The sequence below is a fragment of the Sinocyclocheilus grahami genome, unplaced genomic scaffold, assembly GCF_001515645.1.
Source record: "Sinocyclocheilus grahami isolate Dianchi unplaced genomic scaffold, SAMN03320097.WGS_v1.1 scaffold1103.1, whole genome shotgun sequence".
Classification (NCBI taxonomy): domain Eukaryota; kingdom Metazoa; phylum Chordata; class Actinopteri; order Cypriniformes; family Cyprinidae; genus Sinocyclocheilus; species Sinocyclocheilus grahami.
The window spans coordinates 178517-204696 of record NW_015506282.1 but is presented as its reverse complement, the minus strand read 5'-3'; the positions used below and the strand labels follow the sequence as shown (position 1 = coordinate 204696).

Sequence of the window (26180 nt, the reverse complement as noted above, 5' to 3'; positions counted from 1 at the left end):
ACATTGTTCAATTATAAATTGAAAGAAAAAACAAACAGGTGTCAGTATCAATCCTGCAGAATACGTTAATCAACATGCGTGTGTGTGTATGTGTGTGCATACTCACACACACACACACACACACACACAAACATACACACATGGATTTTGTTTTAATTTGTGAAGAAACAATATTACATGAACAGTTTAATGATGTCTTTTGGTGCAGTCCACGACTACAGACATATTGAGTGTCGGCGAGATTTGGCAGTCTGTGGAGAAGTTTCCATCAATACTCTGACACCGGTGAGCCAAACAGAATACTTCCAATAACAGCCATTTCAATCCATGGTTGGAGGGGGAGTAGAAAAAAAAAGAAAAAGAAAGAAAAAAGAAGAAAAAAAGAAAGAAAGAAAAAAAAAAAAAAACCTTGGTGCGGAGCCCTTAAACTCTCAAGCTGAGTTAATGTCATTCTTCACGAGACATGGTTGAGACACCATGAGAAACAAAATAAACTGATGTATATTTAGAGGAAGGAAGCAAGCCACCTTAAAAACAGTCATAGTCCGTCAACAACTATGACGCAACGTTAAAGAAAAATAAAAATAAAATTAAAAAAAGTTAGTGTACAAATGGGAACACACAAATCAAAAACAACAGGAAGCAACAGGCATCGTCAACATTTTCATACTTACGTACATGATGATAAAAGAGGCCCACATACTGGATTATGGGTAGCTCATTGTGTCCTCACTGGATTTCTGCTAGTAATACTGACTCGGGTCTAAGCTAAGACGCGTGCGTGTCTGCTTGTCTGTAGAGGTTTAATGGAAGCACGTACTCTTGTTCTGGGAATGTGCTGCTCGTGTCACTCGGCTTGGCTCGGCTCTAACCCTAGCGGCTCATTTAGACTCACTCCCACCTCTTGGCACTTGTCAATTATTTTTTTCAGTGTGTCAGTTTTACCTCCTTCAGCAGCCTCAAAGAGCAAACACTAGAAAGGGAAAGAGAAAAGGACTGGTGAGGACAGCGTCCAAAGCGAAAGACACTGGAGTGAATATTTGAGGTAAAGAGGCTGTTTACATCTTTCCAGAGAGCAGCAGACAGAGGCAGTTTCTGGAGCGCCTGCTGATACAGCCGCTGGACCTGCAAATGTGCAGATAAAAGCACAAACACACCAGAGCGGGAACACACAGTCAGTTCAGTCGGACACACGCAAATCTTCACAACCGCAAACATTCAGACTCCTCCTCAAACACACAAAAGCACACTCATTGGTCTTCATCAGAGGTATGCCATCTAAACTCTTACATATTCGTGCACTGAGCATACCCTGCAGAAAAAAAACAACAGATTCGACAGAATGAAAGCAGAAAAACTTGAGACATCGGCCACTGTGAAAGTCATGACCTGACCTCTGACCTCTCACTCACCTCTGCTCTTTGCCTTTGCTCCTTCTCAACAGCAATAGCTCTGGCAAGAAATATATCGACAGAGGGTGTCAAACACTTCACCTCATTTCTGCTTCCAAATCAATGGACATCACATTCACCATCCACTACAAAACTGAAGATGCGTGTCAAAAGAACGACATGCAAATGTATTTGAACCCCCAGGGTAAGTTCAACAGGAAGAACTGCACGTCTTTGCGCCTTACACTTTTGCACATCTGGACAGTAAAATCTTTTATGTTCTGGATAAGACCAAATTTTAGACGCAGAATGCCTTATCTTCATCAAAACAAGCTACGCAAAAGAAGTGGAGAGCTACACCATAAGAGCTTTAGAATATCATCTCATTCGGACACACAGAAACAGATTAGCTTGATATATTTGGAGCTCATGAACTTACATTTTCCAGATGGCCAGACAGGTTGGGACGCTACAGCACAACATTCTGCTTTGCAATTTAAAATGTTCAACATTGCCATCCTGCCATTCTTGCTGCAGCAACCTACACAACGACAAATGAGACTAAACTCGAGGACATTAAAGTGTCTTTAGAAGCTGTGACTGTATCCAGTGCCACCTACTAAAGAAGTTAAAGAATCACATATTTCCCCATTATAGAGACGACAGACTTTTACAGCTTCAGTGAGCCAGGCAACGATTACAATTATGCACGAGAAATATTTACACTGTATAGAGTAACAAAAAGACAAACTGTGGCAAATCGCAGGGAAAGATTCAGAAATATAATTGGAAATACTGGCGCTCTTCATGAGCTTAATTTAGCATCAGAATAAATCCAAGCAAGTCTCCTGGTTTACCTTATGGCCAGTTCAGTATTGGTTGGCATGATATGCTGAAGTCTTTCCAGGATAAGGGAATGTTGGGATTGAGGGAAACAACCCAAATAGAAGGATACGACCTGCAATGCACACAGCACAAAATGCAAACACACTACATCTACACTGTCCGTAAGCTTTACATGAAATCATCAGGGTGAAAGCTGAAAGTATGAGCTGAAAAATATGAAGGACTGCTTTAAGGCTTCATCATGACATACCTTGTTATGGAAGTTGAAGCAGCTCCAGTATTGTGAGGAGCTAAAGGGCAGGGTGAGTCTGCTCGGCACAGTCTCCAGACAGCGGTGCACCAGACCTGTAAACATCTTCAGCTCGCGAACACTCGGCTGCGGCGCCAACATCTTACTGCTGGCGAAGGACAGATAGCTGGGGAAAAGAGACTAACCGTTAAGAGAGAAAACACCACGACTATCTGCACCCAGCGAGGATGACACACAGATTAACATGATATCTACTCGATGATTTAATGCTGTGGTAATAAACACATAACAACTGATAATAAGTTAGGTTTCACAACTGTACAATTTACTTACTCTAGCCAGAGGGTGTGAATTAACTCCAGCTTTGTAATCGTTCCCAAAGCTTTCTCAAACGCATCAATGGCCTCTCTCACAACGCCGTAGGTAGACTGCCAGAAACTGTGTTAAAGTCAAGAATGAGGGTTAGAGCAAGATGGGAGTGGAGAGCAGAGCAGGCAGACAGACAGACAGACAGGCAGAGACAGACAGACAGACAGAGACGAGACAGACAGACAGAGACAGACAGACAGAGGCAGGCAGGCAGGCAGACAGAGAGACAGACAGACAGACAGGAAGGCAGACAGACAAGCAGAGAGAGACAGGCAGGCAGACAGACAGAGAGAGACAGACAGACAGAGAAGGCAGACAAACAGACAGGCAGAGACAGACAGACAGACAGAAAGACAGGCAGACAGAGACAGACAGACAGGCAGACAGACAGGCAGAGAGACAGACAGGCAGAGACAGATAGGCAGGCAGACAGACAGATAGGCAGACAGACAGACAGATAGGCAGACAGACAGAGACAGACAGGCAGAGACAGACAGACAGACAGACAGGCAGAGACAGACAGAGAGAGACAGACAGAGAAGGCAGACAAACAGACAGGCAGAGACAGACAGACAGACAGAAAGAGACAGACAGACAGGCAGACAGACAGAAAGACAGACAGGCAGAGAGACAGACAGGCAGAGACAGATAGGCAGGCAGACAGACAGATAGGCAGACAGACAGAGACAGACAGGCAGAGACAGACAGAGAGAGAGACAGACAGACAGACAGAGACAGACAGGTAGAGAGACAGACAGGCAGAGACAGACAGACAGAGAGAGAGACAGACAGACAGGCAGGCAGAAACAGACAGAGAGACAGACAAGCAGAGAGACAGGCAGGCAGACAGACAGACAGACAAAGAGACAGGTAGACAGACAAGAGACAGACAGGTAGAGAGACAGACAGACAGACAGGCAGAGACAGACAGAGAGAGAGACAGACAGACGGGCAGAGACAGACAGAGACAGACAAGCAGAGAGACAGACAGGCAGAAAGACAGACAGGCAGAAAGACAGACAGGCAGAGAGACAGGCAGACAGACAGGCAGAGAGACAGGCAGAGAGACGGGCAGAGAGACAGGCAGAGAGACAGGCAGACAGACAGGCAGACAGACGGGCAGAGAGACGGGCAGAGAGACAGGCAGAGAGACAGGCAGACAGACAGGCAGACAGACGGGCAGAGAGACGGGCAGAGAGACAGGCAGAGAGACAGGCAGACAGACAGGCAGACAGACGGGCAGAGAGACGGGCAGAGAGACAGGCAGAGAGACAGGCAGAGAGACAGGCATGGAGACAGGCATGGAGACAGGCATGGAGACAGGCATGGAGACAGGCATGGAGACAGGCATGGAGACAGGCATGGAGACAGGCATGGAGACAGGCATGGAGACAGGCATGGAGACAGGCATGGAGACAGGCATGGAGACAGGCATGGAGACAGGCATGGAGACAGGCATGGAGACAGGCATGGAGACAGGCATGGAGACAGACAGACAGACAGACAGACAGACAGACGAACAGACACACGCACCAGTGCAGGAGATGCAGGTACGGCAGCTGAGCTCTGATCTTGTCCTGAAGATCATCTTTGAGAGCTGGAACTCTCAGCAAGTCTTGTGTAGGAACACCAAGAATATGGCTGAAATCATAAACATCAGATCTTACGACACTAATACTGCTAACAGAAGAGCAAGTATGAGTGAAATATACTTGGTGCACATGCCATAACACAGGAACAGAATGATCTGTCATGGAAAAACAATAAATCCTATGTACAGAACTGGATTTTCCACAATTTTTTAAACTATTTTAGAGCCTGAGAAAAACCAGAAGAATTTGATTTAACTGATTTCTTTTCCAAATTGCATTGACTGCTATATATGTGACTGCAATGTTTCAGGAGTTTACGGACAAATGCTTATACAATAACGGTTTTATTTCCTTTTTGGGTTTATGTATATGCTTTATTTCTTAAGATTAACCTTTTTTTCCCTAGACATTGTTAGATGCCAGTGTTTCCAGTCATAGCTATGCAAAGATTCGATTTCAAAAATAGTATCATTGCTATTTCTTATTATGATTTTAAATCGGTATTTAACCTCAGAATGATCTCAAGAGTAAAAAGAGGTGGTAAAGCCTGGTTTTGTGGTGGCTGTGCTTTAAAATGAAATTATTATAATACTAATTCAAGTGATGATGGATTTTGAAAGTCTGACAGTAATCAGAGGTGAGTACTACCGTTTGCCAAATAATTAACAGTTGAAAACATTCGTTAGAAAAGTAAAAAAGTGAAGTAGAATTTAGAAAAGTAATCAAATGTAATCAGTTACATTACTTTAATATAGTAACAGCTATAGTTACACTGCTACATTTCCAAAATAACCTTCCCAACACTGCAGGCATCTTCTGTTTACGCGATCACTACTGTGGTGTCAGTGAGGACGTTACCGTAACACATCCAGCGACTTCAGCTGATCTTGCACAGATTCACAGAACGAGTGCATGAACTTATCAAAGAGCTCTTCCATAACACTGACGCTCCCCTGTGCAACAGAAATAAACTCACAGAAATGAGCATCATGTCATCTTCACTAAGGTTTGAATTTTGAGATGATGCTGTAGTCTCACCTGAGCGAGCAAACACTTGCAGAGCTGGTGGAAAACGCGAGCACTGCTGGCACTGAGAGAATGAGCACGTCTCCACAGCTCTTCAGCTTTCTCTGTGTGTCCTGAGGACAGGTGCAGCTCGCCGGTGACCTCCAGCAGAGGGCAGTAGAGCGGACACACTGCCAGCAGACGCTCACACAGCGCAAGAGCTTCTTGACATCTGAAACAATGCCACTCACGTCAGTAAATGCACAGCACTTCAGAAAGGCTCATCATGGGGAGATGGGAGTCCCTGTACCTGTCTAGTGTCCTGTACAGATGAATGAGGTTTGAGTGCAGAGGGAAACAGGCCTGAATCTGCTCACTGGAACACAAACGCTCATCCGTGCAGCCACACACAGCATCTAGAGGAAACAGACAGATCATGCTAGAGATTTTCATTTTGCGTAGGTGCTGTAACACTGATGTCACACTCGTACACTATGAATAATCTCATCTTTTGCTTTGAGCCCAAATTCTAAATGGGTTGCACTGGATTATAGGAAAATGACCACATGGCATTTAATAGCGAAGACTGTTTAGTTGGACGTTTCTGTATTGTGTATTGGTGATTGGAGGCGCTTCACCTCTGAACAGGCTGACGATGATGTCAGCGGGTGTACGGAGATCTTGGGCCATTCTCCAGGGAATGAGGAAGGGATCTGTGCACGTGATTCTGGAGGGGTTGGAGCTGGCAGGGTCGTACAGACACGCCGGCAGACGTCTGAATTCAGTCAGGTGGATATAAGACAGCCACATCAGACAACGGTCGGCCACAGTCAGATGATCCGCAACGCTCGAATCAGAGCCCGAATGCAGCGCACTCTACAGGAACACCAACATATACTTACAACAACACTGAAACAAGGCAAATAATGCAATTAACTCGACACTATTGGAAAAAACTAAAGAACTGCATGAAATGTCTAGACCAGTGATGGGGCAAACTTGGCTCTTCCAGGCCACTTTCCTGCAGAGATTTGGTCCAACCCTGATAAAAGTCACCTGCCTGTAGCTTTCTAGTAGTCTTGAAAACCATGATTAGCTGGTTCAGGTGTGTTTGATTAGAGTTGGAGCTAAACTCTGAAGGAAAGTGACCTGGAATGGCCAAGTTTGCCCACCCCTGTTAGGGTTGGGTATCGATTGGGTTTTTTACGATACCGGTGTCAAATCGATACTTTTAAAACGGTACCAGTGCCTAAACGGTGCCTGAGCCGATACTTTAAAAAAAGAGCCACACAAAAAACGATGGATAACATTAAAGAACATTAAAAATAAATATACATAGCATTCACATGCTCCTCGGATGCTCTCATTTCCCCGAGTTGTGCTTCCCTTACTCTAAGGCTAATAAATGTATTTCTCGATCTGGGTCATTATTTAATACAAAACCACACATAATGTTTCTACTGTATCTGTCAATCACCGATATTTAGTTAAAATGAGTGAATTGACTGAGTGCTGTCTGTCACTGTCTTTAATCAGTTCTGTGAATGACTGTATGGTAGCCTATGCCACATGCACTGTAATATGCTTTATATTAAATATAAAATTTTCAAATGAAAATAGCAAAATTATCGTTTTATAAAGTATGCATTCATATGTGTTAAGGGCTAGATTTTCGCTGGAGGAAATAGCTGTGGTGTGATGAGGGGTGAATGCAGTGAAAACTTTACAGTAGATAGGGAACCGATTGCTCCCTCGTGACCTTTTGTAAACTGTATTTATGACAAAGAACTGCATAGATACAGATAAACACATGGCCTAGCGACGCCCATGCTTCTTACGTCCATTTTGGAGAACCAGGACAAATATCTCAATCGATCGCTCAGGCATTTAAGTGGCACCGGGTTTCGGTACCCAACCCTACCCCCGGTATAGACTCTAGCGGATATCTATAATCAGATCAGTGTAATTTTAGTAACATTTATATACTTTTATATTATTTATTAATATTTTGAATTGCTTTTATTTATTTTTATATTTTTAAGTTTATTTTCTTTTGTTCATTTTTAATACGTCTATATGGGTTTAATTTTTTTAATTGTTTTAGTTTCAATAATTTTAGTACTTTAAAAGAAAAACTAAATGAAAATGAGAAATGTTGCCTTGGCAACTAACTGAAATGTGTGTTCTTTAGGTTTTCAGTTTTCAGTAAGTTTGATAAAGTTTTTTTGCCGTTGATTTACTCATCCTCAGTTCATAATGAACCCTATTCGCAAGGGATTAGTATTATCTGGGGACCTCGTGTGATTTAGAAATTACCCCCCACATCGGAGTTCCGTGTGGCGCATTCGCCACAAGCGAAGCCTGTGATTTTACTCGAACTTATCTCCCGGATCTGAATGTTCCATGCTGCTATACATGACATACATCTAATCGTTCTTTTTGTTTTCTCTCTTCTGATGGTTTTCAGCTTTCTCTTTCTGCAAATTGTGTTCGGTATCGGTGTATAGTGACAGGGGCAGTTCTAGACCCTTTTTAAGTGGGCTTCAGCCCCCCTAAAACTATCTGAACGATTGGGCCAGTGCTGCTTCCTTAAAGTTTATCATTCCCATGTGTTTTAAGGCTTGTCAGTTTAAATGTTTAAGTGATTTTAAGCTATTCAAGCATAAGTCAGAGATCGTCTCTGTGCGTGCACACAAGCCGTCTCTCAGACAGCAAGCAAATACTAAATTGAGTTATTTTTCAGGTCTTGAGAAAATCGGCGCAACATTATCTCTGAATGGCTGTCTTGATGAGTATTGACGTAAAGACAGATGGTTACGTCTTAAGTGAACATAAATAGTTAAGAAAATATCGGATGTGCATTAACGGACCCGTACATTTCTTAGGCTATGTTAATCAAACAATAAAAGAAAAAGAGAGAATCACTCGCTGCTCTTAACTAAGTAACTGTAGCTTTAATGGATATTTGTGTATATTTACTTAATACAATTTAGATAATTTGTTATATCTAATGGTCTGTCTGAGGGCTCAGCCCGCCTGTGGATGAAGTCCTAGAACCGCCCCTGCATAGCGATATGATCCAGCACCCAAAATAATATCAAACACTCCAACGCAGCCTCCATTCTTCACGAAAGATGGATAAAAAGGCACACAGAAAACAAAAACCTCGAAAAATGATATACGACCTGCCAAATGCTGGCCAAATCACAGAGATGCCGATTGGCACGGGACTAATATTATCACAGGACCTCGGTGTTCAGCGAAATATGGTAGGTCATTTGTGGGAGTATTTTTACTTTACAAATTACAGACATGGTCGATTCGCACGGGATTAAGATCACAGACAACCTCCGCAATTATTACAAATGACTGGAGGTCACCAGGTAATACTAATCCCGTGCGAATAGGGCTCAAGGTGTAGGTGACTTTCTTCCATCAGTAAAACGGTAAAGAATATTTTTAGATGAAACCGTGGTTCTTTTTGATTCATAAAATACAAATCAGCAGCTGCCCATTGTTGAGAATGAGGCTCTGGATTACAAGTAATCACGTTGTAAATAATGTTCAGTCACTTTCAAAGACTGATTGTTTCACTTTTTTTTTATTTTTATGAATCACCAGTGACCATGGTTTCAGCTAAAAATCTTTTCTGTTGTAAAGTTCACCTACATTAACAGCAAATTTTCATTTGTGGGTGAACTATCCCTTTAATTTGATTTAAATGAGATTTTATTTTTAAATAAAAATGTTTGTGTTTTATTTAAATTTTCTTTTTTAGTTTTTCCTTTTAATTTTAGTAGTTTTAACGAAAACTGGATCAGATATAAATCAGAACATCTGTAAATGAGCAGTTTTTGTGATTAGTAAAAATCACATTTCACAAAAGATAAAGTGAAAACAGCATATTTTTAAAGTACTAAAACCTATAAAACAGTGGACTATCCAAAACAAAAAGTCCAGTTTTGACTGAAACGGTGTTCATCTGCTAGTGGTATATGTATATGTAGATTAGACTGGTACCTTGAGTATGCCGAGAGCGCTGTGCTGACGGCCTGTGAACACACTGAGCTGAACTCTAAACAGCACTGACTCCAGCAGCTGAAACGACTGCACATCCGACCTGACGTCATGTGACGCCTCCAGCAGGTGTGAAACCAGACGCCCACACAGGTAATCCTTCCCCTCGAAACCGCTCTCAACGCTCATGTACTGAAAGACAGACACAGACCACAGCTCTTCAGCTGTTCAGACGCGTGGCGCTTAAACATGCCACTGTCTTTCCACTCACAGTCCACCAGACGTCATAGTGTGGCGCATGCTCCACGGCCATCTCACACATCTCCTGAATCTCTTCTCTGCTGCCGCGCCGCGAGAACAGCGTCAGATAGTGACACCACACCTCAGTGTCCTCGCGGTTGTCCTCCAGCGCACGGGACAGCGTGTTCAGCGCCGCGTCCAGACACTCTGCCACAGAGCTGCACACACACAGAAGAGAGCGATGCTGCTGCTTACTGAAGCCAAATAAAGTGCAGTCTTTCTCTGTTGCCGAAAGGTTAATTAATTTGTTTGTCTTTTCTCGTCTAGACTATTGTAATGCCCGTCTTATTGGAGTCTCAAAATCTTGTATTAACAAACTTCAACATTTACCAAATTCAGCAGCCAGAACTCTTTCAGGGGCCAGGGCTGTTGATCATATAACTCCGGTTTTGAAATTGTTGCATTGGCTCCCGGTTAGATTTCGTATTGATTTTAAAGTTCTCATGTTAACAGACAAGGCACTACGTGGTCTGGCTCCTCAGTACTTGGCTGAGTTTTAATTCTCTATACACCTAGTGGTAATTTGCGATCATCTCAGAGTGGCCTTTTAGTCGTTCCTAAAACACGGCTGCATTCTGGGGGTGATTGGGCAGTTTCATATTTTGCCCCAAATTGTGGAATTCTCTCACGGCTGACATCAGGGAAGCAAATTCGTTAGGTATTTTTAAATCTCGTCTTAAAACTTTTTATTTTTGTCTTGCTGATTGTTATTATGTATTTTTGTGTATTACTTTGGATTGTTGTGTTTGCTTGTGTTGTAAAGTGCGTTGAGAAAATACTCTTTTAAAAGGCGCTATACTAAATAAAATGTATTATTATTACTACACTCACACACACACCTGCTGCATTCAACAGAACTGCCACGGAAACAAAGAAACAATGACAGAAATATATCTGTGGCCTCACTGTTGCACAATAAGAATATGAACTAAATGTATTTTATCGTTGTCATTTTCAGGCAGATCAGGACTAGAACTACAGCGAAATAAAAGAGAAGTCACGATGAGGCTTTGAGTGATTATCAAATCACAGAAGCTGTATTTAATGAAGTAAATCTGTGCGCTCCAGAGTGAAGCACAGCACTGGTTTTCACATGCGTGCAGCTCATGATCTGCTGTGTGAGCTGTATCTAGATGCACATTGAAAAAACGAGTGGGAATGTTATCCGATCGGTGTGTCCTGGTCCAGAGGTAGTCGAGGATGCACTGTGATTGGATCTCAGTGTACTGTAAGCGCAATCTAGCCAGGTCATCGTCATATAAATCTCCATCCACTCCTCTCTGATGACCGTCAGGAAATAATGCACGGATGCAGCTTTGACAAGAAATCAAACTTATGTGAGCTTGACAATAAACCTCAATATTTCCGACTGTTTATTTAGACGACTTGCATGATAGCATTATGTGAACGAGGCGACTGTCAGCGCTGCCGGTGTAAATCACAGTCACGAGATCTACATGACGAGCTGCATGCCGGTCAACGTATAGCCAGAGGAATAATCTGAATACACTTTAATGTTTATACTGTTTCAGCATGTTCATTATAAATAATCGCCCATCTTCTCGTAATATGACAAAATTTTTCTTCATTTTATTATACAGATTAACATTGAGAAATTAAACTTTGTAGGTTTAGATTAAGTAGCCTATTTGTACATTAATAAGTGTCAACAATCCTGTGCTGTATGGCCACTGCCACTGATTCAGGCTGAAGAGAAGGTTGTTTTATGCTACTAGACTATTTGCAGCTTCCACCTTGAAGATGTGTAAGATAAAGGCCTACTACAGACTAGCGGTCATTTTCACAGTCGAATCGGAATTTTCGAATCTTGCTGATAGTCGACTGATAGTTGAATCATATGTTTTGGGGGCGGGGCAAAATACATTAACAAAAGTCATAATTACGTTAACACACAGGGAAATGTGTAATGGACACCTCGCAGATACAAAAATAATCTTTTGATTAAAAGGTAGTTAACATTAAATACCAGTGAAACCCTAAGAATTCACAACATTTTTTACAATAGTGTTCTCATTAGAACACAGCCCCTGAGTTAAATATATGAGTGTCACAGCAAAGGGTCTGAATACTTAGGACCATGTGATATTTCAGTTTTTCTTTTTTAATAAATCTGCAAAAATGTCAACAATTCTGTGTTTTTCTGTCAATATGGGGTGCTGTGTGTACATTAATGAGGAAAAAAAATTAACTTAAATGATTTTAGCAAATGGCTGCAATATAACAGAGTGAAAAATTTAAGAGGGTCTGAATACTTTCCGTACCCACTGTATATGTCAGTAGTCATTAATGTTCTGCGTTTCTGTTTTGAGCTGCGCGCCCTGAAGATGACCATTAGAATGAAGCAGCAGGTTTTTAATCGATGGGATTTAACTAATCATTTATCTCATAGAATACGCTTTGTTATTTATACATCATAACGTTAATATTACGACTTACAGGCTATCTGCGCATGAATGTGTCTGCGCGGCTCTGAATGAACTCCTTAAACTCCTCCTGAAGAAACCGCAACTAAACTCTAAAAATTCACAGCGTTTTATTATAATAGTGTTCTCATTATAAATGTTATGTATATGACAGTCCCAGTCATAGTTATTAATATTCTGCATTGTTGTTTGCCCTGCTCGCGCTGCGCGCTGAAGAGATAATCACCATAGTACTACAATGAAGCGCTTTACTGCAGCGCAACTCAACCAAATGCATCTTATACGAGATAAATAATATATACACAATATATATATAAACCGGCTGAAATGTTTTGAAATCCCTTGTACCTTACCTGATCGAAAAAATCCAGTCTTTCACTCTGTCTGTCAATTTGAGTTTTGCTAAAGATTTTTGATCTTTGATAAAGATCTTGATAAAGTCACGGATTATGGAAAGTGAAACTTAAATCTATAGGGGTGGTTGGATTTATTCACGCACATTAAAATATTTATTTGAAGCTTCTTTCTTTTCAGATTCTTATTTACAGCATTATTTTAATAGGTTGTATTTTAACTTATTGGGAGAAAACCAGTAGTTATATGTGAAATTAGACCATTTTGAGCACCCCATGATCAAAACACCCCGCGAATATTCGACTGTGAGACTGGTATCGAATCAGGCTCCTCCTATCGAAGCATCGAACCATCAACGATTCGGGGTCACCCCTACTCCAGACCTGACTTAAATATTGTGCAGGAAACAGAAGTCTTATCACTTATTCAGATACAGAAGCCACTTGCACACTGTGCCCAGACTGGCTTGACTGGATCACAAAGAGCGCATGTTAATGCCAAGCGTAAATGCAGCCAGTGTCTCAAAGTGGATCACTTTGTCAGGAAATGCAGAGCCTGAGTTTGGGTGGAGCAGGAAGTGCGGTGAGCTGCTTATAATGTGCATTTGAGAACATAGCATGGCCATAAGCGCCAACCGGATACCTGAAGCATTTAAAACCGGCTGCCAGCAGAGAAGCAGCTTTAGGGCTCCTGCGGTTTACAAACCCAAAGAAAAGCTCAACCGTTTAACATTATTACATTTCAACCAAAATATTAGTCTTGCAATTTTACAGATGCACTATAAACTTATTTTTAAGAGTTTTGTTTTACAGTTCAATAGTATTATTACAACATATTTCTTATTTTGTTTCATATTTGTATTAAATAATAATGATTTTTGTGATTTTGTTATTACGGTTTTATAAAAATGCAGTCCATTTGGAAAGATTTTTGTCTTTATGTTCCTGAAAGAGGTTTAAGTTGGTTCTTGTAAAAAGTATTTCTGTGTGTTTTCCCCAAATCGAAATAAAATAAAACACTGCAACAAAGGTTATTTCCCGAAATCGTGCAGCCCTACTGAGAACAACAGTGTAAACTGGAAAGTGGACAAAGCTAACCAAAAAGACAAATACTAAAAAAAATTAAATAATAATAATAATAATAATATGTGACCCTGGAGCACAAAAGCAGTCTTAAGTCGCTTGGTTATATTTGTAGCAATAGCCAACAATACAATGTTTGGGTCAAAATTATAGATTTTTCTTTTATGCCAAAAATCATTAGGATATTAAGTAAAGATCATGTTTCATGAAGATATTTTGTAAATTTCCTACTGTAAATATATCAAAACTTAATTTTTTATCAGTAATATGCATTGCTAAGAACTTCATTTGGACAACTTTAAAGATGATTTTCTCAATATTTAGATTTTTTTGCACCCTCAGATTCCAGATTTTCAAATAGTTGCATCTCAGCCAAATATTGTCCTATCCTAACCAAACCATACATCAATAGAAAGCTTATTTATTCAGCTTTCAGATGATGTATAAATCTCAGTTTCGGAAAAGTGACCCTTATGACTGGTTTTGTGGTCCAGGGTCACATATATAAAATTGAGTATTAATATAAGTATTATAGAGAGAGAGTATTCGTGAGTTTAATGCATTAGTCAAATTTTTTAAAGGGATAATTCCACTGATCTGTGTGATATTGACTCACGTGTCTTTCTGGTTGAGGTATTTGAAGGCCAGTTTGATCCACAGCTGCACGTCGCTGGGACTCTCCAGCACACTGGTCTCCAGGTTACTGATGTCATCCGTCTCGCTGTCGAAGTATCTCTTATCGTCCTGCGTGACACACACATCAGCCGATGACCAGCGCTCCTGGACTCGCCCGTCTGTCACACAGGAGAGATATTAATACTACTGATCTACAGTATAAGGGGTGCTGTGATGGCATGATACGGTGTAAGGCGACTGACTGTGACAGACGGGGACAGTCACGTCCACAGGGTTGAGGTCTTCATCTTCCTGAACGTGCGATTTCACTTTCTGAGCTTCCGGTCTCCATTTCCTCTGGGATTTATTCGTGGTGAAGGGAGGAACTGACAGAAAGGATGGACGGTCAGCTGCGGCGCAAACTAAACTCCTCAAATACAGACGTTACACGAGCACTCACTGTGTCTCAATCTCTCGTTGACTTTGCTCACGAGCAGAACGGCCTTCTGGTCCGTCCCCATCCGGTCCTTATTGGGCCCAAACAGCTTCTTCATATATTTCTCTGTGAACAGGAGAGTCAAGGCACATGATGTACAGTGTTTCACTGATCATGCAGAGTCGTCCTGTGACGTGACGTTACCTGTGGCACTGCTGATGTCACCGCTGCTGCTGGTGTCCGCGCAGCCAATCAGAGGCAGGCTGTAGGACAGGACATCCTGAAACAGCTGGCTCTCTGTGAGGCTGCAGTCCCTCATGTGCTGCCTGAAACACACAGATCGCTTCAGCCAAAGAGTAAACACACAGTAAAACCTTAAACAGCGGTGGTGTCTGTCCACACATACCATGTGCAATCGTCATCGTTACACGTGCCGGTCAGATCGAAGCGACAGAAGCGCTTCTTTGGCTCGATGGCGTTGCTGTAGGTGACGGAGCGGAGGGAAAGCTTCTCTTTGGTCCGGTAATACGGGCTGAACCTGAACATGTGCGGGATTGAACTGTGAGAACACAGCAAGCAGACTGAGAGCGCTAAAACACTATTAACACGTGTAATGCTCAAAGTATACTTCAGCTTTAACATGAACGCTTGGCGTATGCCTTTCAAAATATCCTGCAATGGATAGTGTGCGAGAACACCGGCACTCTAGACGATTTCATTCAAAAACCATAACCTCTAGAGAGAAGCATTGTGCTAAACATATGCACTATTACATAGTTACTGTATTTTTAATTAAACGGTCGGCTTTATTACTTACTGTGTTCGAATAAATCTGTCATGAAAACAAGTTATTACAGCCACTGTTTAAGTGTTTGTATTTCAACAAGGAATTAGAGTAGAAACAAAATATGTCATAACAGCCAGCTTCTTTGGCAATGAATGTTTGTGGCTCCTTGTGAAGGGTGTCAATGATTGTCTTCTGGCCAACTGTCAGATCAGCAGTCTTCCCCATGCTTGTGTAGCCTAGTGAACCAAACTGAGAGACCATTTTGAAGGCTCAGGAAACCTTTGCAGGTGTTTTGAGTTGATTAGCTGATTGGCATGTCACCATATTCTAATTTGTTGAGATAGTGAATTGGTGGGTTTTTGTTAAATGTGAGCCAAAATCATCACAATTAAAAGAACCGAAGACTTAAACTACTTCAGTCTGTGTGCATTGAATTTATTTAATACACGAGTTTCACAATTTGAGTTGAATTACTGAAATAAATGAACTTTTCCACAACATTCTAATTTATTGAGATGCACCTGTATGTACAATTCAAATGTTTGTACAACTTGCTAATTGTTAAACAAACATCATTACGTGAAATGTATTTTGGGTTTCAGTTTTCAGCTAAATGAAATCTTCAATGTTGATTTCAGTAAACACTAAAAAAATTAAATAAATAGATATGTGACCCTGGACCACAAAACCATTTGTGTCCATTTTATGAAACTGAATAAATAAACTCTCCATTGATGTATGGTTTGTTAGGATAGGACAATATTTGACCGAGATACAACTATTTGAAAATCTGGAATCTGGGGGTGCAAAAAAAATCTAAATATTGAGAAAATCATCTTTAAAATTGTCCAAATGAAGTTCTTAGCAATGCATATTACTAATAAAAAATTAAGTTTTGATATATTTACGGTAGGAAATTTACAAAATATCTTCATGGAACATGATCTTTACTTAATATCCTAATGATTTTTGGCATAAAAAAAAAATCTATAATTTTGACCCATACAATGTATTGTTGGCTATTGCTACAAATATACCCCAGCGACTTAAGACGTGGTCCAGGGTCACATATATAGATAGACAGAATTTGGTGCATGACTAGAAAAAACTGAAGAATACTCCGGGCTTATACTGGGCCAGACCTGTATGATTTGAAGACTAGTAAAGGACTGTGATACGGTCCAAACGGTTCTGGTTTTGGCCCCGTTCGGCTCTGATGAGCTGCCATTGGATCAAAGTCCACCTGCACGACCTGCACGAGACACACAATGAAAGAGAAGAAAACACTTTGATGCTGATGCCACAGAGAGCACTATCTTGAGGAGCGTACCTTCCCGGGAGCCCAGCTGAGCAAGCGCATCTCCTCCTGCAGGAGCTCAGGGAGCCCGGCACACAGCTGGTACCGCTGCCGCAGATCCTCCACGTTCAGCCCCAGCAGCAGCTCTGGGAGACCGGCTGCGCTGCAGGACGCTTTGGCCTGTTTGAGGGGCATGGGTGAAGCAGCGGGCGTCTCTAGATGGCACAGCTTGGGTTTGGTGAAGGAGCCGGACTCTCGGAATGACCGCCGGCGGTTACGGGGCGTCACTGAGGCGGGAGTCTGCTGCTGCTGCTGCTCGTCCTCCTCGGCCTCCACGTCCTCGCTGGACAGTGCCAGCTTGTCCTGGGTCAGGTCATGAAGCGAGGGCTGCGGGAACGGGTAGAGTGTGCTGGGCATCTGTGGGGCGGCGGGCCGCGGCTCGGCTTGCCGTAACGCCTGGGCCTCTTTGAGCTTCTGAATCTTGAGGGCGTATTCTGACTCCAGCTGCTGCAGGCGCTTCTTCTGCGCGATGAGCTCTGCGTAATGCACATCTGAGCGATCCACACGCCGCACCTTCACCGGCTGCGAAGAGTAACACATCAGTTCCACCGTTACAGAACGACACTCACTCACTCACTCACTCACTCATCTGTGCAGCTCTTACGGAGTAGATGGCGGCAGATGCGTTGCGTTTGAGCACGGCAGGAGCTGCAGCGGCCTGCGCCTGAACCAGATCTCTCTCCAGCTTCACCGACTGCTGCTTCTTCACACTCACGCGGTGCTGGACTCTTTGAACCTGCAGGCCAACACACCAGAGGTCACCGAAGAGGCCAAATCCCTCATTGAATGCAAAAAAACAAAAAACAAATCCGTCCCACTAGCACTGTGAATTTTAGTGAAGACCCATGATTCAGCCCAGCTCACCTGCTCCTGCAGCTTCTTCAGCAACACTCTGTTGGCACTCACAATCTTCTCTGACGCCAGCAGCTGCTCCTTGAGTCGGGTCACCTTCCCCTCGGCTGCTTTCAGAGACTCTTTCTTCTTCATTTCCTGCTGCAGGAGCTGCTTCAGCAGAGCCTCGTCTTTACACAGCTGCGTTCTGCACAGGAAGCACACTCATCAGCACGAGTGCTTATCAAATATACTTTACATACATCAACCCGGTTTCATGAACAGTTTAAGACCAAGTAAAGAAAACTTTAGGAATAAATTAAAGGGATGTCAATATTTTCTCTAAATGTAGAAGTCAAGGGAGCACAATGAGCTGTATTAGCAGTCTGAAAATACAACTCCTGACCTCCATTACTTTTTTTTTTGTTAACAACTGTTTACTAAATTTTTTTCTGGGAACAGTAATATATAACAAAAAGAAACTGCAAATTTGAAACCCACCCCAACCCATCCCACCCCTGGTAGACTTCTAAAAATAAAATGAAATGAAATAATGTAGACCTTAAAAAAAAATAAAAAAAATAAAAATAAATAAATAATAATAGTGATAGCAAAAAAATTAATAACAACTGATCTCCATTACTTCTAAATTCATTTTAGGCAGGACTAGCTAGAATCTGAAAATAACTTCTGATCACGCTGCAAAAAAAGTGATGTAATTCCTTAATATCTTCGTCTTGTTTTCCAGTGCAAATGTCTGAAGATTCTTAAATCAAGATACATTTACTCGAGAAACAAAATGACACAAGTCTTGTTTTCTGTGAAATTGCTCAAAATGAAGTGAGTCTATGATTAAAAACAACAAATATCCACCAGTGTTTTTTAAAACCCGCAGGAACCCTGCCAGCTCATGTGTGGACGCTCACTTGTGCTGATTCAGCTTCTCCTGCAGATCTGCAGCTCTTCCCAGGATGTCCAGGTCAGAGTCCGAGCCCGCGGGAGAGGGGACGCCCCCCACGAACTCCAGCCGGCCTGATCTCTGCTTCTCCAGACTGCAGCACATCACAGGAGTGATTAGCAGCGCGGCACGACTTCAGTCATGTGATTCATTCCTCAAATATTTCTCTACAAGCCAAACACTGAATCCGGTCACCGAGACTGAAAGTGAATACGTGAGCGAACACACCTGGCCATGTCGTCTCTGAGCAACCGATACTCCATCTTCTTGGCATCAGGAAGTGCTTCTGCACTCTTCATTGGGTTGTTCTCCTTCTCCGACACTGAATGCTTCGGTTTGGCTGCCTGAGAGCAAAATAACACGAAAAACAGCTGAAAACGTGGCAAAAACTTATCACTCAAATGAGTTGGTTCTGTTTAGTAAATCAAGCACAGGCAGCACACAACATTTTTTTATTTAACCTATTATTTCTGTCTTTGTTTTCAGGCATGTTAGAATAAATTGAGCTAAACAATGTGTAAAACCTGTATGCCGTCTTTAGAGTATATTCTTAAATCTTGTAGAGATCTGTAACATTATCTCTGTAGAAAACTGAGACTTTACACTTTCAAAGTGACTCAAAATGATGAAGCAAGTCAAACATTATATTTGAAAAAAATTCATTTGATACTCATGATAAGACACTCATTATGTGACGGCAATTCTTATATTACATTATTGTTAAGTGTTGAATTTCCTGTCTACCTCCATGTATCTGCCCATTTTATCGCTCTAGGGAATTGAGTATAACGGCTGGAATATACTAGACAACATTTGAAGTGGATCAAAACCTTTCATCAAAGTTGTCCTAAAACCAAAATGCGCTGTTGTCTTAGGACAACTTTGATTAACTTTTTTGATCCACTTCAAATGTTGACTACTGTACACTACATGACTTTAGCACAGATTTTTGTCTGGACAAGTTGACACTACTTGCAGAAAGTCAGAGCCAGTCTGCAGATTTGAGTCGACAGATTCCATCGAAAATCATGTAGTGTATGATGGTCCTGGTCTCTTCCATCCAGTCGGAGAACATCAAACATGTTTGATATTTCAAGCCGATTTTAGAACACATATCGTTTTCATTTGTCACGCGTCTCCTAGCAACAAGGCACACATTTCTGAGCGAGACGGAATGACTTTAAAGACTGGTAGTGTGTGATCCTCAGTTGTTTAGTGTATGATGGCCAGTGTTTCCTCTTTGACTGTTTACAAAGCCAGCAAGGACTGTATAAGATGCCTAGCGTTTTAAATTCAGTTCTGATTTTGAAGGTCGTACAGTGTATTGCAGCCTGACGTTCACACACACGCACCTCTACTGTCCTCCGAGCTTCTTTAATCATGGACTCCAGTCCTCCAAACACACTCTGAATGGGGCCGCAGCTCTCGTCGTCAGAGTCACTGTCGTCAGACGCGTTCAGACGCACCACCACACTCTTGTGTCGCGGCAGCTGTAACAAACACAAGGAAAACACACACATAAAAGCCTTAGTGTTGCATGTGCGTAATGACTCCAGATTGTGAACCTGCGTCCCTCACCACAAACGGGGCTTTGGGGGCAGGCTGTGCCCGTATGAACTTGAGTGCCCGAGCGTGAGAGATGACAGTGTTGAGACTGACGGCCGTGAGGTTGTTCCTGGTGTTTGGCAGAGCCGCGGGTCTGAGAGCGGGAGAGGGCGGCCCGCTGCTGCTGGACGCATCCTACAGAGACAGAGCAGCTCGTCACTCCTGACGCCACGCTCACAGTTCAGCAGAAACGCCTTACTCTGATGTGCCTTACCTCCGCCTTTACAGCTCGTTTGTTGGCCAAGGACTTGAGCAGCTCTTCTCTCAGCAGCATCTCCTCTTCCTCCTCCTCGTCAGCAAACGGTGGCTTCGGCGGCTGCTCCGCTTCATCGGGGGGCGGCAGTGGAGGCAGAGGAGGAGGAGGAGTCAACCGCACAAGCTCCATCTGCTGAAGGTAGTGCTGCCCCACACCCTGACACATGAGCACAGGATGACATTTCCACTACAGGAATAAAGCACAAGCTTCCGTGTTTGAAAACAGCCGAAGATAGAGGTGACTTATGCAGCAAAACACACATCTTGTCAGTCAGAGTCAGACTGATTAAACTTCACTTTGTCTCATGGGCTGATTAAAACACCTCTGATTGGCCAGTGCATTCATTCACTCAACAGATCGTCTGTCTGCGATTGAATAGGATACTTGATACAAAAACCTTTTAGTTAACAGATGCAGCAAACACTTTTCACAGTTCATTTCAGCGGCTGCAAATATAAATTGGATTAAAGTACACTGATGCCCTATGATGTTTTTGATGCCCTCTGTACTAAACGTGATTCATTCTTAAAATAAAATTGCTCTCCTAATTCAGTATTTTTAAAGCAATATTATAGAGAGAGGACTTTTTAACAGGAAGCAACAGTTTGGTCGTCAGTTTATGATTGTCACATATTAAGCACCTATCTTTTTCTGGTGATCTCAGCTGGCGTTTCATCTCCACACCATGTGACTGATGTCTGGGTTAAACGTACCTGTCTGAGAGGTGTGGATTCCAGAGGAAACACAGGCAGCGCGTCATGTGTCGGAGACGTGGCTGCAAACAATCATCGACATTCACGGTTAGTCAGAAAAGTGAAATTCAGCGGTGCTCCTGATGAGACACGTGTGCGTCACTCGTCTCCTGTACCTGGCGAGTTGGTTTCGCTGTCCGTATCCATAGCCACCTCATCGTAGTTATCGTACTGGTAGAGATTCCCCGACGTGTCCAGACTCTGCTTGACCAGTTTCCTCTGATCAGCATCTGCAGACTGTAAGAAAGCACATGTCACATCATAAACAATCAGACTCTGCTGAGCTCCAGGTCATCCTATCACTGGACTGGACTGTCTGACCTTGCTGCGGGAGCGATGTCTGGAGCCCACCAGCTTCATGAAGCGGTTGTACTGCTCATCCTGATTGGACAGGTCTCTGATCTTCCGAATCTCGTCCTCTCTCTTCCTCCGCTCCTCCTCTTCCTCTTGCTTGCTCCTCTGCTCCTCCTGCTGCCTCTGCTGCTGCAGCTTCCAGGTGCGCAGCTGCTGTTTCCTCCAGGCCTGCTTGGCTGCAATCGACAAGACACATGCAGTAGTGCGGAGTGACAGATGTGATCGGTGTGTCAGCGTGAGTCTGTGTCTTACTCAGGTGGGCCGGTTTCCTCGCTCTGCTCTTGTCTGGGGCAGGTTTGGCAGGTCTCGCTCTCTCCTGCAGCCTGCACACAGCGTTCCCTCTGTTTCCACTCATCTTGTTCCTGTCGCACGGAGCCTCGCTCTTGTCCTGAGGCGCTTTAACAGCTTTGGTGATCTTCTCCTTGCTCTCCTTCAGCACCTGCTGCTCCTTCTGCTGCCACCTCCTGCTGGCCGACTGCAGAGCCAGGAGACGCAGCTGCAGCTCCGACAGGTCATCCTCATCCTCCTTCTACAGGACGGGGGAAAACAAGCACGTAACCTCCTTCAACTGCACTTCTGACCACTCCTCAAGCTCGGTCACTCAACCCTCTTACTACAGGTTCCCTTCGACTTATGTGAAAAACAAGTTTATCTGCACCTATGAACCGACATTTGATGCTGAACTAGCTCATTTATGTTCATGTGCAACCAGATCAAGATGAGTTTGTTCATACTAAAGGTGCATTTTTTATAGAGGGCAGTATGGACAGCAGACGAGGAAAGGTGTGGTGGTGGGGGGGGGGGTGTTGATCTAAAGTTGATCATCATCACATTTGACAATTTCTAGCAGGGCTGTTCTGATGTCTTCAGTATGAAGAAACAATCAATCATTTATTTTGGGACTGTGCTTATTGTAAAGTGTTCTAGGTTGACTTTTCCAATTTTGTTAAAAAATATTTATATCCAAACTTCTGTATAACCCCCAAAATTGTGTTCTTTTGGTTACTCTTTGAATCTAGACACTTCTCACTTCAAATATATTGTTAATTTATTGTTATTTCTTGCAAAGTTTTATATTCATAAATGTAAATTTTCAAAGAAAACACCTTCCTTTTTTGTTTTTAGGAAAGACTTTGATGTGTATGTAAACTCTTTAAGAAATTCCAATAATTCTATTGCATGTAAAACCCTTTCATGGTTCATATAAGATAACATAATATGCTTTGGATTAGGCTAATGTATGTAACCCTCATTGTTTTTTGTTTGTATTCGGTCTTTGTATTATTTTCTTTTTCTGCATAATAATAATAATAATAATAATAAAAAAGGGCTGTTCTGATACCACTTTTTCCCCCTCAGATCGTGCACAATGCCAATATCTGTACTTTCAGTGCATTTGTATTTAAGTTTTGGGTAGAGAAATTATAAGAATATGATCCACATTAGTTAGATTTAAAACATGTTTAGTAAATAAGTGTTTCCTATTGTACTTCTCATGCTAAATTATGTCTACTAAAGTGTACTGTATGAGCATTATCATCATATGATCTTATCATATTCTATCCAACAATTTAACTATAGACTTTTGTGTTTGGGGTCCTATTTTGTACCTTGTGGACGACTGGGGTCTCGTCACTCACTGCAGAGATGTTGAGGTCTGATTCAGACTCCTCGTCCTTTACAGCTGATAGAAAATAAAATATGGGACAGTCGTCATTATAATAATAATAAAGGAGTGTGTTCAAGAGCCTACTCGCTTTCATGCTGGTATCGAGAGCTGTGAAAGTTCACAACATCGCTCTGGACTGCTGAAGTGTGAGGTCTAAGGTACCGTCATCCTGACTGGCGTCCTTCTCCCCTCCGTCGCCGTCCGGTGCGCTTCTGCTGTTGAGAGCGTCTCGATCGCTGGGCGTCAGCAGCTTCTGTCTGAGCGGCCTGATGTTGAACGCCTGAAACACTTTCTTCTCCTCCTTCACAGCAGAGACGGGCTCCTCGGGCGGCGGGACGGGGTCAGCGGGAGGCTCGTCCTCCTCTTTCAGGGCCATCCGCTCCTCCTTCCGGATGCATTCGAGCTCCAGCTGGATCTGTTTGTACTTCAGCAGCAGATCCTCGAAGCTCTCGTCCATGGTCTCGGCTTTAGGGACGCTGGTCACCACCCTCCGCGTCTGGCACCTGCTGCCCGCTTTCTCTGAGAACCAGTGGTTAAGAAGCACTCGGACTGCAGAACACTGCACACCAATCTATGCAAAGTTTTTAAACGGCTGCATTAACAGGATAGAAAATGAATATTCGGTCATCATTTACTCATCCTCATTTTGCTCCAAACCAACACGCCTTTTTTTCAGTGGAACACAAGAAAGATCATTTAATTCATTTTTCTCTATACGCCGTTTCCCAATCAGTGTACTGCATTTTAAATGATAGAAGGCACTGCCGGTTTGGAGAAGACAAAAAATCAAAAAGTTTCAAATCATTGCACTACAAATAATCCTCATCCGTCACAACATTTTCCTTCATGTTCTACTTTCAGACGTCAGCAGAATACCATAACACTAAAGCAATAAGCCCCCGCGAAGCCGTGGTTTACAGTGAATTTATAACAGCTAAGGGGTGTTGTTAGGTACGACGCGAAGCAGAGTTAGCTGTTATAAATTCTCTGTAAACTCACGGCTTCACGGGGCTTATTGCTTTTATAAAACGGTTATTCCATATACATAGTTAGGTTTCACAAAATAAAACCGAGCAAATAAAGTGTAATGGTATTAATAAAAACAGTATTCTTCCACCAAACAATGTAGTTTCTCAGAAACGGTTGTGGTTCCAACAAAGTGGTTGCCGAGCAACACACAGAAGTAAACAAAGGTGTGTGTTTATAGTGTAATTTACAACAGCTTCGAACACGGCTCAGCCAATCAGAATCAAGGACCGGAACTATCTGTTATATAATTGGTATTTTAATGTGACATAGTAATAAGAAATAATAAGAAAATCACAGAGCTGTTTAGTCACTGCATTTTTCCTTTGCATTATTTTATCTTTTCCTTTGTCTTCTGCCTTAACAACAAAAAAATTTATATATATATATATATATATTTACCACGCATTTGTGGTCTGCTGTCTCGATTTAATATGCAATAAATCCCATTAATAATTCACTGAATGCACTATGCATCTCTCATCTTCCTCCTCAAATCCTCACGCCTCTTTCCAGGTTTGTTTTCACACGGACTCTTTAAAAGGTCATTTTCTCCTCTTTTCACTTCTAATCCCTAGCAGTCAGTTCACTGTAACGCTTCTAAAGCAGGGAAAACTGACTGAAAGAAAAATACACATAACTCACAACGATGAGCTCATTAACGTACACACGGCGGTTAACGGGACGGTACAAAGTACAGTAGCACAATCAACTGGATGATTGAAAGCATCGGGAAGAACGGTGAGGAAAAACCAAGTCATGACACTAGTTTTGTGTGTGTAAGCACACCGCAGCAGTTTAAGTGAACGCCAGTAAATATAAAAATACATGATGAAAGTATAAACTATTAAAGTAAATACAGTAGTCAAATGCATTCATCTTCGTATCACGACAGCGCATTATTGTGGTACCAGAGATATCAGACTGTAATATCTCATACCACGGTATTCTCACACGGTTTTACCGCGGTTCTGGGGTTTTTCTCTAGTACTCGTGCGGGTGAGTGTGTCGCGGCTCGGGTAAGTTAAGGATACGTTTCCTGCTCGGCGAGTCGGTTCTGCAGCCGTGATTCTCCGCGAATCGCTCCGTCCAGTCTCGCGTCCAGTCTGACGCTCTGTGTGCGCGATATCTGAAGCGGCCCAGCGCGCCGTGACTGCGCTCCCAGAAGCCGGAGCGCGGCGCTGAGTCGAACGCCTGCCGGAGGCCGGAGGGGAAGGGCGGATGAACCGCTCTCAGCGGCACCGGGGCGCTGTTGTTGAGCATGGGTCCCGGTAAACGCGCTCTCTTGTTCATCATGGGTCGGCTGGGGCGGGCGCGTCGCGGAGGCCGCGCGTTCTGCCGCTGCCTCTGCGGCTCGTCGTCGAAGATTTCCCCGTCCTCCAGCTCGCCCTCCTCTTTAGGAGACGGACAGCCCGAATTCACCTCCATTACTGATATTTACTGATAACTGGATGCGCTTACTTACAGTTCATGCTGATAATTAAGATTCAATAGCTCGCATCGCTCAAGGAAGCGTCAAACGCTCGACTAAGCAGCTTTCAGTGGAACATCACCACTCTGAGTATCGCGAGATTTCACGCACTTCCCGTCTCAAAGCCCTAGATGTGGTAGGGAAGTTATTTTTTAAGGTTTGTTGGGTCAAAGGACAGTACAGCCAGAGTGCTCAAAACATCTGTTATGAATCAAACATTACTTTGGTTCATTTTCATTCTTGCAATGCAAATGAAAATCTTTCCAAAATAAGAGACCTGTCCAAACATATAACAGGATCAGTGTTGTTATTATTAACTAAAAACCTCAACTAGTTTTCGTTATATGAAATAAAATATAAATATAATGTGGAAAAACAACAACAACGTAAACTTAAAAAACAAAAACAAATGT

General features: G+C 42.7%; 1 protein-coding gene across 4 annotated transcripts; it reads right to left on the bottom strand.

The window, feature by feature from the left end:
- On the bottom strand, positions 1 to 25874 carry LOC107566836 (zinc finger C3H1 domain-containing protein). 4 transcript variants are annotated; one of them, XR_001606555.1, is made up of 36 exons: positions 25331 to 25874; positions 23433 to 23789; positions 23212 to 23285; positions 21854 to 22130; positions 21569 to 21777; positions 21364 to 21484; positions 21209 to 21270; positions 20454 to 20681; positions 20213 to 20374; positions 19987 to 20124; positions 18863 to 18978; positions 18603 to 18728; positions 17710 to 17884; positions 17450 to 17581; positions 16819 to 17367; positions 16631 to 16740; positions 15108 to 15239; positions 14906 to 15027; positions 14726 to 14827; positions 14529 to 14651; positions 14267 to 14444; positions 9742 to 9928; positions 9474 to 9662; positions 6092 to 6329; positions 5764 to 5869; positions 5487 to 5685; positions 5307 to 5401; positions 4390 to 4497; positions 2821 to 2925; positions 2488 to 2653; positions 2249 to 2349; positions 1831 to 1932; positions 1413 to 1452; positions 1063 to 1125; positions 679 to 973; positions 1 to 555 (listed from the first exon to the last, which is right to left on the bottom strand). XR_001606555.1 is itself a non-coding variant. In XM_016252391.1 (35 exons), the coding sequence occupies exons 1-35, from the start codon at positions 25722 to 25724 to the stop codon at positions 848 to 850; spliced, it is 5712 nt and encodes a 1903-aa protein (XP_016107877.1). In that variant the 5' UTR covers positions 25725 to 25874; the 3' UTR covers positions 652 to 847. The 4 variants fall into 4 exon arrangements, 3 of the variants coding, with proteins under 3 accessions (XP_016107877.1, XP_016107878.1, XP_016107879.1); XM_016252391.1 differs by lacking the exon at positions 1 to 555 and having other exon boundaries at positions 652 to 973; XM_016252392.1 differs by lacking the exon at positions 1 to 555 and having other exon boundaries at positions 652 to 973; positions 20454 to 20651.
- Between the last annotated feature and the right edge of the window lie 306 nt (positions 25875 to 26180).

Bases quoted from the DNA above. Each gene is read 5' to 3' on its own strand.
- LOC107566836 (XM_016252391.1), bottom strand. From the start codon at position 25,724: ATGGAGGTGAATTCGGGCTGTCCGTCTCCTAAAGAGGAGGGCGAGCTG. The intron at 14,828-14,905 runs GTAACGTCACGT...TCCTGTTCACAG, and splicing joins TGACATCAGCAGTGCCACAG to AGAAATATATGAAGAAGCTG. The intron at 1,933-2,248 runs GTAAACCAGGAG...GTCGTTGTGTAG, and splicing joins AATACTGAACTGGCCATAAG to GTTGCTGCAGCAAGAATGGC.